The sequence below is a fragment of the Odocoileus virginianus genome, chromosome 20 (assembly GCF_023699985.2).
Source record: "Odocoileus virginianus isolate 20LAN1187 ecotype Illinois chromosome 20, Ovbor_1.2, whole genome shotgun sequence".
Lineage (NCBI taxonomy): Eukaryota > Metazoa > Chordata > Mammalia > Artiodactyla > Cervidae > Odocoileus > Odocoileus virginianus.
Window position 1 is genome coordinate 56,935,412 of NC_069693.1, and position 15,219 is coordinate 56,950,630.

Below are 15,219 nucleotides of genomic sequence, written 5' to 3' on the forward strand. Positions count from 1 at the left end.
CAGGCGAAGCGGCGGAGCTCTGAAGACTACTCGTCCCAGCATGCCTCGCCTCAGCAGCGAGCTCGCGTCTGCAAGCCCGAGGCTCTGGTCCGGAAGTGTCGCATTGGGAGCGCGTAGCACGCGTTGCGCATGCTCCACTCTGCGGGGTCCGCCCCAGCCACCGCCTCCTGTCTCGCACCGCTACGCTCTATCCCTAGAGCTTTGCCTTTGGGCACAGCTGCTTCGCCCCTGTAGACCCTGCGCGGCAGCGACATGGAGGAATTCGACTCTGAAGACTTCTCCACCTCCGAGGAGGACGAGGACTACGTGCCCTCGGGTGAGCGACTCCGCCTGAGGCGAGAGGCGACTCGCCCCGCCCAGCGGCTCACGTGAGGCGCGCTTTGCCCGTCGTGCGTGGGCCCGGTGGCCGGGCAGCGCTCGCCTCAGGCGGCCCCGCCCCGCGCCCTCGCCGGCCGGCCGGCTCCGCGCGGCCCGCGTGGCCCTGGTTGCGTCCGCAGCGGCGTTTTGCGCAGCGGCTCCTGGTGGCCTGGATTGGACCGCCGCCCCACCCCGGGAGGGCGGGAGCCTGCAAGTGAACTCAGACGCTGCTGGTGGTTGGGCATCGCGTTTTCTCACCCACCATGAATTCTTCTGAAAGGCAGACCTTGCGTCCCCAGGGAGTTGCTAACCGGCATGTCCCACGTATAACCTTTTCACTTTCTGTCCTCAGAAGTGATCTGGTTTTTAAAAAGTTAACATAATGATGCCCTTTACTTCTTAGCAAAGATTGCACTCATTGCTGTCTTTTCAGACCTTAGTTTTAAAGTTTTTGTATAGGCTTCTTAAACCGATTCGGGCTAAAATGTCACCCAGACATAACTCGTCCGCCATCCTGCGCTTTCCACAGGCTCCCTCATCTCATTAGATGTATCTGCTGGAACAATCGCTCAGGTAAAAGCAACACCGAAAAACCCGTCGGAGTTGACCTTATTCTCACTCTTTTGATCCATCTGATCATTCAGTTCCTTTGAGTCCACGTGGAAGATTCATTTCTAATCACTCCCTCAGCAATCTCGCTCTTACTGAGGTTCCTTTATCACTAAGACTCTCCATAGCTTCCCAACTGGGTTACCAGGTTCCATTCTTATCCACCAACATTGGTCTTCTGATATTGGTCAGTGTGATCATTTGAAAACTAGTTTTCAGATTAATCAAAAGTACCGTTTGAGTGTTAGTCGCTCAGTTGTGTCTGCTGCTTTGCGACCCCATGGATTTTAACCCACCAGGCTCTTCTGTCCTTGGAATTCCCCAGACAAGAATTTTGGAGTAGGTTGTCATTCCCTTCTCCAGGGGATCAAACCCGGGTCTCCTGCTTTGCAGGCAGATTCTTTACCGTCTGAGCACCCCCCCACCCCCGCCATGAAGCTAAAAAGGTGGCATGAGTATGCTTAAAAATAGTCAAGTATTTCTGAAATACTTATTTTGAATCTGAACCTTTTCCATCACCTATCATCCCTGTCAGTTCTCTCTAGAAGAAACTGCTTTCTTCTTTTAAAATTTGGTATTTCCATTGTTTGTTGACATAACTGATCCATGTTAGGTCTTCTTTTAATACCCTCTTGAGTCTTCTCACTGCCAAAACATAGACTTTTTCAACTTCAGACCCTTCCCAGATCCCCAGCCTGCCAATGTTCCTATGTATAATTTGGGTTAGACTGGTATTGTTTCCTTTTTTTATAATGACTTTATGGACACCTGGTTCTTGTCTGAACCATGTGGTATATACAGTTACTGCTTTTCCTAAACTAGGTTTCTCTGGAGTGAATAATTGCCATTTTGTTGTTGCTTAGTCATCTGTATACTTAATACTGATTTGATCCTTAACTCTCAAAATTGTCTAAATCATCTTCCAAGACATTTTGATATATTAAATAATCATTCACTTTTTTGAAGTCCCTCTTTGTCTTCTGACCTGCTCGGATTTGACTTGACTTTACCATTTTTAAACTTAAAATCTTCCGGCCAGACCACCACTCTTGGATGTTCCTTTTGTCTCCTTTTCTTTTGGATTCTTTGTTTCTTGGGTCCCATGATGTTTTCATTCTTGGTGTGTTCCACCAAAATAAGAATAAATCCTCAAATAGCTTCTTGAAGAAAGATGGATGATAGAAACTTTTTTTGTGTGAGATCATGACTATCTAAAAATAAGCAGGTTACCCTCAGGCATGATTAATAGTTTGGTATGGAGTTCTGTATTCTATAATAGTTTTCTATCTGGATTTTGAAGGTATTTTCCCATTATTTTAAGAAGTCTCTTGTTGCTAGTTTTTACTTATTTACATAAAATTTGTTTGTCTCTGGAAGCTGATAGAATTTTGTCTTCATTCCTGATATTTTCTGATATTTCACAGTGATATACTGTACCTTAGTATGAGTCTGTTTTCATCCATTGGTCTTGGCCTTATGGAACTTTTTAAATTTGAGAAGGGGACAGTTTTCTCCGTTTTATTTTTTTGGAATCATTATTTGTATATTTACTCTTAACGTTGGGCTTCCCTGGTGGCTCGGCTGGTAAAGAATCTGCCTTCAATGTGGGAGACCTGGGTTCAATCCCTGGAATGGGAAGATCCCCTGGAGAACTGGAATGGGAAGATCCCCTGGAGAAGAGAAAGGCTATCCACTCCAGTATTCTGGCCTGGAGAATTCCATGAACTGTATAGTCAGTGGGGTCACAAAGAGTTGGACTCGACTCAGCAACTTTCACTTTTCACTCTTATGTTACACTTTATGGACTGGCACTCTCTTTTCTTCCATTTTGATCCTCTATTTTCTAACTCTGATTTTTTTTTTTTCTTTATGTGAATATTTCAGTATTTTAACATCCTCTTCTATTGAGTATTTTTCTCTTTCCATATTTTTTCTATGTTTTATGGCTTTTATTAACACAAATACAATGTGTACAGAAGCTGTCTGTGTGTTTTCTTCTCTGTGTGGCCTGGAATTGGTGACTTGGATGGCCCCGTTGGCTGGTCTTTCCACCATGACACTGGATTTCTTGTAGGGGTTGGGTGCAGTCTCAGCACAGTAAGATTTGTTGCACATCAGCAGTACTTCAAGCTCCTTGACATTGTAGACCAGGAACTTCTGAAGCCGTGATGTAGCATGTGCTTTATTTTCTTGTTGTCCTCATCACGAATATTGGGCATCAAGGTGTGACCCTTGAATATTTTTAATTTTTAGTAACTCTTTTTGTTGTTCAAAAACTTTTAAATAGCATCATGTTCTTGTTTTGTGAGTGCAAGTATCTTATTACTATATGGATATTAATTATAAAAGTTTTTTTTCCCTAGTTTTGTTTCCTTTGAATTCCTTTCTGTTTTCAGTCTTGCCTTTGATATTAGAGACTTTCCTCAGTTGTTTGGCAGCCCTAGTTCATTGTGCATTAAACCTTTAATGGTTAAGTGGATCTGGAGGAATATTCAAAATACCACTCTTTGTAATGGCTCCAAACCAAATATCCATCAACACGGGAATGGGTAAATAAATTGTGGTATAGTCATATAATGAAATAATATTTAGGGATGCCAATGAAGAAGCTATACCTCCATGCAAAGTGAAGTGAAAGAGTTAGTTGCTCAATCGTGTCTGACTCTTTGCGACCCCGTGTACTGTAGCCTCCATCCTTGGAATTCTCCAGGCAAGGTGACTTACAAATAAAGTGTTGAGTGAAAGAAGCTGGATGCAAGAGTTCATATTGTAGGCGTCTGCTTAAGGCTCAAAAACAGATAAAACTAATCTATTTCGTTAGACTTCAGGATAATGGTTTTCTGTGGAATGTGGGATGTGGTTCTCTAGTATGATTGCAATAGGGCACAAGGGGCTTCTGCAATGCTGTTCATGTTCTGCTTCTTCAGTTGGGTCTAGTTATACAGGAGTGTTCAGTTTGCATAATTTCAGCGACTTGTGCATTAGCTTGTGTGCTTTTTGGTATGTTATACAGAGGATGAGATGGCTGGATGGCATCACCGACTCAATGAACATGGACATGAATTTAAATAAACTCCGGGAGTTGATGATGGGCAGGGAGGCCTGGCGTGCTGCGTTTCATGGGGTCGCAAAGAATCAGACACGACTGAGCGACTGAACTGACCTGAACTGAACTTGCAATAAAGCTTATGTGAAATAAAAAAGAAAAAAGTTGGTTGAATCTCTGTGTGTACAGTCTGTTGACTGGTACCCACAGAAAGTGGTCAGACTAATCATCCAAGGAGCACTTTTGTTGGGGACCCTGAACGTCAGTGTCTGAAGATGGGAAATGGACATATTTGTTTTTTCTAATTTGAAGTTTTTAAGCCTCTTTCTAAACCTCTTTTATTGATAAGAGAAGATACTTTGGCTTACTTTTGAAAGATATCCATGATGAAGTAAAAACATTGTTTCTTCTTTGAAAAGTGACAGTAATAGATTTGGAATTTCTGTTCATTCAGCATATAGATCTAAAGACATGCTGATCCATGTCCTCATGGTGGGCGGAGCATAGCAGAAATTGCAAATATAAGTAGAGTGAGTTAATGAACTCTCCTGGAGGCCTGGAATAGGGGAACTTATCCTAGTCTTCAGGAACAGGGAGGACAGCTAGCCCTCAGAAAATATTTTAGTCTGGTGAAGAACAAAGGAAAGTACTAGTTTTTCGTAATGAAAATGTGTCATCTTCATGTGAAAACCTTTATTCCTGTCTGTCTGACCACTGTGTTATGTTATTTCAGGTGGAGAGTATAGTGAAGATGATATAAATGAATTAGTGAAGGAAGATGAAGTGGATGGTGAAGAGGAGACACAGAAAACCAAAGGGACAAAAAGAAAGGCTGAGAGCGTTCTGGCCAGGTGATGCTGCCCTCAAGGCCCTTAGAAGTCAGAGGCTGTTGACACAGCCATCGAGATTGCTGGCATTGGTCTGATGACAGATTTCTTGCTGCCAGTCTCTAACCCTTTTCTCATTGAGGGAAATATTTGGTGACATTTTAGGATTAAATTCTTATTCTCTGGTAAGCTTTAATAATTTTTGAACTTTAATAAAAAAATTAATAGGTAATATGTGCACCTGATTTAAAATGCAAAACTGGGGTATCCCCTGGTGGCCCAGGGTTTAGGACTCCATGCATCCAGTGCCAGGGCCTGATTCAGTCCCTGGTTGAGGAACTGAGATTCTACAAGCTGTGTGGTTTGCCAAAAAGAGAAAAAAAAAGTTCAATTACTAGAAAAACTATGTATGCCATTCCTATTTCTTGTTGCTTTGTCTTAGAAGAATTACATTGCCAGAAATAATTCTCTGTGCATGCATGTTCAGTCGCTAAGTCGTGTCCAGCTCCTCGCAACTGCATGGACTGTAGTCCACTAGGCTCTTCTGTCTTTGGAGTTTTCCAGGCAAAAATACTGGAGTGGGTTTGCCATTTCCTCCTCCAGGGGAAACTTTATCGACCCAGTGATTGAATTCCAGTCTTCTGTGTCTCTTGCACTGGCAGGCGATTCTTTACCACCAAGCCACCTGGGAAGCCCCTCATTCTGTATATGTATAAGTATGTATTTTGTATTCCTGCTTTTTAAGATTTTTGGCCACACAGCTTGTGGGATCTTAGTTCCCTGACAAGGGACTGGATTCATGCTCCCTGCAGTAGAAGCGAGGAGTCCTAACCAGCGACCAGTAGAGAATACCCTGTACCTCCTACTCTAAAAAATGTATGACTAGTAGCGTAGTCTGCATATCTTTTGTCACTTTCCTTATTTCTCACCTTGGAGATGATGCTACAGCAGTACATTTAGCTGTACCTTTTTCTTTTTGGTAACTGCATTGTGTTGCATTATATGGATAGACTCTACTCTATTTAAACATTCCTTGAGGAATCTTTAGATTGTCCTTATCTTTACTACAGCAAATAAGACTGCAATGAATATTCTTTGTCTTTGTACCCTTGTATATTTATAAATCAGATCGCAGAGAAGTAGAATTGTTTGACCCATGGTTGTAGGTAGTAGAAAAAATATATATATTGGTATAGGCAAATTACCTTCTCTAAGCCTGGTACTAAATTGCACTCCCAACAAAAAAGTATGAAAGTTCTCACAAGTTACTTAACTCAGATAAAGGAGTCTTTGAATAGAAGTCTTTTATTCTCTTTGATTGGTGTTTCTGTCTTCCTGGGCATTGAAGCAAAAAGCAGATTGTAGAAGAATTTTGAGTATTAGATGATTCACTTGAAGTCAGAATAGTCTTAGGAAGCAATTTGCTCTTTTAAGTCTTGGCTCAATTCTTTTGTCCTTGAGTTCTGTATTCCAGCTTTCATATCTTCAGAAAGTTGGAAGAAGCATAGATTCTCCACTCCCCACTCTCAGAACTCTAGGAAGAAACATTGTGAATAAATCTGAGGGTCTCTTCACTTTCTCTTCTCCAAATGGAGTGACTTTTAAAAGTATCTGGCATATGTATGTTCTTAGAGCCCTCTTTTTGTTTTGTTTTGTTTTTTTTTGGTTTAGCTGAAATTTCATTTGTTTAGTTTTCTAGGTATTTATCTTTTTTTTTTTTTTTGGCTTTTGAAACAGTTTTTATTTTTTTTTTTTCCCCCATTTATTTTTATTAGTTGGAGGCTAATTACTTTACATCATTGCAGTGGTTTTTGTCATACATTGAAATGAATTAGCCATGGATTTACATGTATTCCCCATCCCGGTCCCCCCTCCCACTTCCCTCTCCACCCCATCCCTCTGGGTCTTCCCAGTCCACCAGGCCCGAGCACTTGTCTCATGCACCCAACCTGGGCTGGTGATCTGTTTCACCCTAGATATACATGTTTCAATGCTGTTCTCTTGAAACATCCCACCCTCGCCTTCTCCCAGAGTCCACAAGTCTGTTCTGTACATCTGAGTCTCTTTTTCTGTTTTGCATATAGGGTTATCGTTACCATCTTTCTAAAGTCCATATATATGTGTTAGTATACTGTAATGGTCTTTATCTTTCTGGCTTACTTCGCTCTGTATAATGGGCTCCAGTTTCATCCATCTCATTAGAACTGATTCAAATGAATTCTTTTTAATGGCTGAGTAATATTCCATGGTGTATATGTACCACAGCTTCCTCATCCATTCGTCTGCTGATGGGCATCTGGGTTGCTTCCATGTCCTGGCTATTATAAACAGTGCTGCGATGAACATTGGGGTGCACGTGTCTCTTTCAGATCTGGTTTCCTTGGTGTGTATGCCCAGAAGTGGGATTGCTGGGTCATATGGCAGTTCTATTTCCAGCTTTTTAAGAAATCTCCACACTGTTTTCCATAGTAGAGCCCTCTTTTTGATTGAGGTGATTTTCGGTGTTTTCTTGGTGAGAATAGCTAGTCCTAATTCAGAAGTAGAAGAGTATATTCTGATTGTAAGTGTTTTTGGAAAATGGTAACTCTAAGAGCTCGGTTCTTTTTTTCTTCCACAAAATCTCAGCTTAACCTCTCCCACTCACTATGTCATACGGTGAGGTAAGTAGTCCTTTAAATCAGTCATCCCGATTTAAAAGTTTCCTGAAGTTTCCAACATGTTTGGAATTCAGGAAGGAATAACTGAAATTATTTTGCCTGTTTGTCTTATCTTTCTTCTTCCTTCCTACTGTTGGTGACTAGGAAGAGAAAACAAGGTGGCCTCTCACTAGAAGAAGAGGATGAAGAGGATGCCAACAAGGAATCTGGAGGAAGTAGTAGTGAGGAGGAAGATGCAGTAACAGGGCAGGAAAAAGGCATTGAGTCAGAGGATGCCAGGAAAAAGAAGGAGGATGAACTATGGGCCAGCTTCCTGAATGATGTAGGCCCGAAATCAAAAGTGCCCCCAAGTACACATGTTAAAGTAAGTTAACAGGTGAATAGGATGAATGCTTCTCAGAAATTTCCCAGATAGATTTTTTAAATTTGCAAACTGAGATTTGAGGCTTACAGCAGAAGTCTGATTAGCTGCTTTTTAATAGTAACTCTACTAAGTGAAAAGCAAAGCATTCCCTGTGGGAGAAAACATAAGTGTTTCTAATCATATCAATTATCAGTGAGTATTTAAGTGTTTAGAGATGAAACACATGTTAAGACTAGTGGGAAACAATATATTTGGGTGGATCTTTTAGTTTTCATCCTAATATGAAACTTATTACACTTCTTTTTTCATAGACAGGAGAGGAGACTGAAGAGACAAGTTCAAGTCATTTGGTCAAAGCAGAAAAGCTAGAGAAACCTCAAGAAACAGAAAAAGTTAAAATTACAAAGGTGTTTGATTTTGCTGGTGAAGAAGTCAGGTAAGAGGACATTCACAAACTTCAAACTTCATTCTTTTTTTTTTCCAAAGGTAGTTCTTTTTAAAAGGAACATTTTTCTTTTGATAAATATTTTAGTTTTTTGCTGCGCTGGGTCTTCGTTGCTACACGTGAGTTTTTCTCTTGTGTGGTGCTTGGGCTTCTCATTGTGGCATCTCTGGTTGCGGAGCGCGGGCTCTAGAGCTCAGGCTCATTAATTGTGATGCACAGGCTTCACTGTCCCTAGGCATATGGAATCTTTCTAGATCAGTGATCAGACCGGTGTCCCTTGCATTGCACAGTGATTGTTAACCTCTGGACTACCAGGGAGGCAAGCCCCTAAAAAGGAATATCTTTCTAAATGATGTTAGACATCTATCCTCTTTCCAACCTGTCTTAATAGTTTGGATGAGTTATGTTTGAACTCAAGGAAAACAGTGGCTCCATTAATCATCAGGGAACATGAGAATGTCCTTTCCCATGTGGTAATGTAGTTTTGGGGTAGTATGAAACGGTTGGCTGAACAGAAACAACAAAATCTAAGTGTTAACTCTCTGTTTCCACTTACTCGTTGCCATGCTTTGTGTCTGGCTCTTTCTACCTTAATTACTTTCCCTAACTTTGAAGTATAAGTCCCAATAAAACGTTTGAAATCAGGTGACAGTTGAAAGTACTAAGAGAGAAGTTTGATTCTATTTCCTCATCTCAATATTACTTTTTTCAGTTGATTCATAGATTTGTTACTAGTTTAGAAAACCAGTACAGGCTTAATACTCTGGTTGTTTTGGATGAGAGCCACATGCCTAGAATTTCCTCTTTCCCATTTTAAAAAAATTATAATATGAAAACAGTGGATTTGTAATTTAGAGCTAGAGGAAACAAATGAAGTGCCTGCCAATCAGTAATGTTATTTTCCTTAAAGTTGATGTTCTTAAAAGCAGTTAATATCTAATTTCCATCAGTTGTTTCATCTAGTGAAAATATATCTTGGAGAAAGTTTTGGCATTGTTTTATAAATGATGTGAAGGAAAACTATTATTTTTTTGTTGGTGGTGGTCTTGGCTCTTTTTTTATTGGAATACAGTTGATTCACAATGTTGTGTTACTTTCTGCTACGAAGTAAGTTACACACATATATATTTCCTGGAGAAGGGCAAGGTAGCCCTATCCATTATTTTGGCCTGGAGCATCCCATGGACCAGACGATCCTGGCAGGCTGCAGTCCATGGGGTCACAGAGTCAGATGTGACTGAAGCGACTGAGTACTCAGCACACATGGGTAGATATTTCCACTCTTTTTGTGTTATTTTTTTTCTTCTCCCTTTTTCTTCTCAAAAATTTTACACTTACAGAAGTGTTCTAAGAATAGTATTAGAATGAACACCCATATGCCTGTCATACTGATTCACCACCTGTAAATGTTTTGCCTCTTTCTCCACCATCTGTATCTGTATTTCTCTCTTTTTGTTTTGGCTGAACCTTTTAAGAATTGTAGGTCTCATGACACTTCACTCTTAAATACTTCATTCCTGTTTCCTAAGAACAAAGATATTTTCCATGGTGACTCAATATAACTCTCACATCCAGTAGATTTCACATTAATACAGATTATTCTCTCAGCTCGCTCTAGTGAAGGATCCTGATTTTAAATGTTCAGCCTGCTGCAGACCAATACTTTCGTAAAACGCAACAAAAGGAATTATTAGAAAAGTATGTTAAAAAGATAGAAAATGCAAGCTCACACTTTTAACAGTAAGATTTAACATGCAGATATAAAGCTACATTTCAATATATACAATCAAAATGAACATAAATAAGAAAAGGAAAAGAGTTATACAACTATACTCTTTTTTTTTTTTCCTTGGCTGTACCCCGAAAAAACTTGTGAGATCTCAGTTCCCGGACAAGGGGTTGAAACCCCGACCTCGGTGCCGAAAGCGCTGAGTCCTAACTGCTGGACCACCAGAGAATTCCCAGTAACTCTACATGTTGGTCATTGAAAGTGTGAGTGTAAGTGATTGATCAAAGGAATCCACTTTAATTCTATAATTGAAACAAGAAACTAAGAGTAGAGTATCTGTTCTTAATACTTAACATCTAGACACATACTTTGAAACAGTACTGTTTATATTAATTTTTACAGTTTGTAATGTGTCAATATGGCTTCTTTCTTTCTCGTTAATTATCTAGTCTAAGTGGGATTGGTGACAGCCCTACTCCTAGAGGATAATGTATTTGTAAATTACTGTTTCTGTGTTGGTGTTCTTCCTTGTCTTCTTTTTAATTTTTTAAAAAATAATATTCATCATAAAGAAATCCATCTCAAAAGGCTGTATTGTATCTCTTTTAAATTTATTTTTCTAATAATTTCTTTTGATTGTCTTTTACAATAATACTGTTCTGCAACACGTTGAAAATTTTATGTCAGGGTCCTTCACTGCAGATAATTTAAATAATAATCTGCAATAATGTAAAACTAATGGAGGTGAAAAAAAAATTAATGGAGATGGACGTGTGAATTTTAAGGCAGTCTCATTAAGTTCAGGATTTTCATTTTTACTTTTTCCAAACAAAGTCATTAATAACTGCTTTTTTTCTTGCAGTTTTATTGAGGAAATAATTTATATACAGCACTATATAAGTTTAAGGCATAGAGAGTAATGATTTGATTTAGGTTCATCATGAAATGATTAGTAATAACTGTGTTTTCCAATTTCATCTTCCATGCTTCATCAGTAGTCAGTTCCAGTCGTTTATCCTGTCAAGTTATAAGTAAGTTATATTTCAATGGGAAAAAGGAATTCTGGATGCATGAATTCTCTATGTGTGGATTTTTTTTTTTATGGAAAGTACAATTCAAAATATTCTGTCAAACATGTTAATTTGTGGGGACTGTTCTTCAGGCTTTTATTTTTCACTTTTGCTCTTATTATTTATTTGCTTCTGAAAAATATGTTCAGTCTCATCTTTGTATGAAAGTACTAAGGTTGTTGAAAACACCAAACTGGGAATTCCCTGACGGTCAAGTGGTTAGGACTCTGTTTTCACTGCTGAGGGTCCAGGTTCAATTTCTGGTCAAGAAACTTAAGTTCCTTCAAGGTTCCTGCCACAGCCCCCCAACCCTCAAAAAAACAAAACAAAGCCTAAAAAATCCACTGACCAAAGCAGACAGATAAGCATGTTTTACTATCTAATTGAAATCTTCAGAACTGGGGACCATATGGTTAATGTTTCTCTTTTGGAAGCACTACATTTTTCTGTGGTTCATCATTCTTAACAGCACTTTCTTCATAACCACTGTACCTCAGCATACATGATAATATATCCACATTTATGATCAGCTTTCAGTTTATCAAATATAGTCTTTTAAATTTAATGTATTAGCTTTATATGATTCACAGGTTTTCCTACTGTGCTCAGAATAGTGGGGTTTTTTGTTTTTGTTTTGTAGTAAGATTTTTCTCAGCAAAGGAAGCAGCGTGTTGATTTATGTTCTAGCACAGACTCCTTAATCTAAAGTGTTTCCGTGTCCTGCAGCTGTGTCATTGGAGCTTAACTCTCCCAAACACTTACACTTGGAATCTTGTCCGTTGTCATGTGATCCTACTTTTATTATACAGATCGCTGTCAATTAATGTTCGTTAACAAGAAACTGGTTTTTGAGAAAAAGACCTTTTAATATCACCCTCATGTTTAAATCACAAATATTAAAATAATTTTCATATCAGCAGTAATTTGTCATTCTTCAAATTGCATTGAAGAAACACTTTGCTAACTTTGTCGTAGTTTATCATAAGCCAGATCCCGAATACTTCAAGCCATGGTGTCATTGGAAAGTTAAACTTGAACTACCTTCCTTGTCACAGATTCACCAAGATTTCCAAGCAAGCATCATTGATATGGTCTTTTACTAATGTCCTGGGGATGGTTTATTCTATTTAGTTCAGCAACTGAAAGTGCTTCTTTCTCAAAAGGCCACAATGCCAATGAATGGAATTTTGCATCTGTTTCTATTGACTTTTGAATTCAGTAGTGTTTCTTTCAAATAATTCTTTTGATTTTGTGCTTATTTCTTCATGTTTTATATGTAAATTCTGCAGAAGTTTTTGTGAATTTGTTGCTTTACTAATTAAAACATCTCTGCAAAGAACTCACTGTGGTTTTAGACCTGTGTGATCGAAAACCAAGCCCAGTGTGTGAGGGCTCATAGAGTAAAATCAGCTTCACCTCAGTTGCCCTTCATTTCTTTGAAGTCACTTCTGTTATCATCATGTGGTTTATTACTTGCTGCATTCAGGAAAGATATTTTTTTAAAAAAGGGTGTTTTTTTGCAGAGACATACAGTGTGGGTTATTTTTTTGCCATCAGCAATTTAGGATTAAAAAATAATAAAAATTTTACTTTCTTAGTTATTAACATATAAATTTTAAAGTCATATGATTTAAAAAATTATAATAATTTGTAAAGAGAAATGGTTGCATTTTATCACATTTTGGGGTTTTGATTGAGAAAATAACCCTAAACTTTCTCACTGTAGTATGGTCTAACTGCACATGACTAATACAGTAATATCACATATGAGTACTTTGCAATAATTGGTATATGTTCTATTTAATGCTGTGAGTTCATCATTCATATCTTGAATAATGTGACATTATCAAATTTCTAGGCAAGTTTTTAAATACTCAAAATTTTTGTACCTATCTTTTGTTAGACCAGTAGCAGGTAGTTTGCAGCTCACATTTTTGGTAGCTCTATGTACAATTCTAGTCAGATCTTTCCATAGTTATTTCAAAATGTTCTTAATATCTGTATTTCTTGTCCAGTCCAAAATCCAGTCCAGGATTACCCCCTGCATGTGGTGTTAAGAGCCCATCTGTGTGGCAGAATGTCTCTCAGTTTCGGTTGTTGCATTGTTTCCTCATGGTTAGCTTCATGTTAATCACTTTAGACAAAAATACTGCACTGATGATGATTTGTCCTCCTCAGCGCATCATATCATTACCACCCAGCACTGGTGCTGATGAGTTAGATCGCTTAGGCGATATCTGTTGGGATTCTCCTTTACAAAGACAGTCTTTTCCCTTATAATCCTTTTTGGGATCCATTAAATAAACTTGATGATGTGAATTAAGAATGTATTTTGCTGCCAGAAATCACACTGGGAACTGTTGTCCAACAGAGAGGGTAGTATACAGCACTGAAGGTGAACCTCTAATGGTTTGGAAGTCCTACAAAAGTACAGAAAGAATTTAATGTATCTTTTGGAATATAGGTTTTAAATTTTTGGAAATCTTTCTTGGCTTGCATTATTTCCCACGTATCATACAGGATATCTGAAAAAGACTTATTATAACTCTACCATTGACTTGACAGAGTAAGAAAAGCTGGCGAATAACTGTTATTATGAAAAATCATTAAATTTCCTAATCAAATTAAATTTTGTGAATTTATTAATACTTATAAATATAGTTGGCACAAATTTTCTTAAAAAAATTTTTTTCCCGTTTCATTTTTTAAGCAAATGCATCATGATTTTAAATACTGGATGAGTATCCAGGGAGCCTGCTGTTTCTGTCATTTGTCAGAAGAGGGCAGCCCAGTATCTATCAAAGAAACAAATGTGAATAAGGAAACACTTTTTTTTCCAATAAATATACACACTCACATATATATACATTTTATATTCAGAGGTAGTATATATGCTTATTTGTTTAAACGTATATATTGCAAAGACATATAACATGCTAAAGAAAAGTTCTCTGGAATTTTTTCTTTCTAAATAATTCTGATAATAATTGCTATGTTGGCAGCATTATTTTTAAACTTAGAGTATTTATAGTTAAATTTATGTATTATAAGGAATGTTATGTAAGAATTTGGAGGGCCTGAATTTTAATTGATATAAACTTGGTAAATGGATTTGAGCTTATCTTTTAATCTCCTGATGTCATTATTCTGCTCTTTCTGTCTTTGTATCAATTAAGAGCATTATTACATCTTAAAAAAATGAGAAAGAACTATAATGACTGGGAAGAATTTATAAGTATAAGCATAAGGTAGTGTTAGCAAAGATTAGTGTGTTAGTTTTTTTCTTAATATGTTTTAAATGCTAAATTTTGAGTTTTTACCATTTTGTTTCAGTTTTTCTCCACTTGAAAAATGTGTAGCTCATTAACATTGGGGAATGAGGAAAAGTAGTAATTTTTTTTTACCTTTCCTTATCATATAGCCAGTTAGCTCAGACTTTCCTAAATGATTCACCTTTTGGAAGAGGCCAGTCATGGAAAGTTTCTGCTAAATAAAGACTTTTCAGGAAGTTCTGATTAAGTGAAAATGAAGTTAAGATGGAATTTCTGCTGATAGCACTTGAATTAGCTGTTGCAAATGGTGGGCCTTTTTCTGACAGGGATCCCTCTTGTGTATTAGAAGTGGTCTATAATTTAACTGTTCTCTTACTTGAAGATATTTTGATAGCTTCCCCCGCCCTTGTTTTTTTTTTTCTGTCTGTCCCCATGGATCGCGGGCTCTTAGTTTCTCAGACAGGGACTGAACTCAGGCCTTGACAGTGAGAGCACTGAATCCTAACCACTGGACTCCCAGGGAATTCCTGCGAATCTCTTCTCATTGCTTATTAAAACTGGAGTTCTAGACATAGCCTCAGTGTACAGTATTCTGCTTGTTATTCCTTTGTGTCCTTTACCAGAGTCCCTGAGAGAAATATTCCAGTTAATAGAACTTTTTTCCCTAGTGAATATGAATAAGACTTTGACAGTAATAAATTTATAGAGATTCTTTTTCCTTATACTTTTCCCCCCACAGCTTATCCTTTTTTCTTTGCTTGCTTTATGGCACTTACTGTATATCATATTTTGTTATGACTTGTTTTCATGATTGGCTATCCCAATGGACTGTGAGCCAGTCAA

General features: G+C 38.1%; 2 protein-coding genes across 2 annotated transcripts in view; both read left to right on the forward strand.

Moving 5' to 3' along the window:
- LOC110131407 (craniofacial development protein 2) overlaps nucleotides 1-4,842 on the forward strand; it is a 33,186-nt gene extending 28,344 nt beyond the window's left edge. Inside the window, exon 9 of the mRNA XM_020884007.2 lies at nucleotides 4,746-4,842. The gene's annotated coding sequence lies outside the window, so the exon portion shown is untranslated. The remainder of the gene's footprint in view (nucleotides 1-4,745) is intronic.
- LOC110131408 (craniofacial development protein 1) overlaps nucleotides 111-15,219 on the forward strand; it is a 101,118-nt gene continuing 86,009 nt past the window's right edge. Inside the window, exons 1-4 of the mRNA XM_020884009.2 lie at nucleotides 111-316; nucleotides 4,746-4,863; nucleotides 7,641-7,860; nucleotides 8,172-8,296. Coding sequence (XP_020739668.2) covers nucleotides 253-316; nucleotides 4,746-4,863; nucleotides 7,641-7,860; nucleotides 8,172-8,296 — 527 coding nt within the window. The 5' untranslated portion in view covers nucleotides 111-252. The remainder of the gene's footprint in view (nucleotides 317-4,745; nucleotides 4,864-7,640; nucleotides 7,861-8,171; nucleotides 8,297-15,219) is intronic.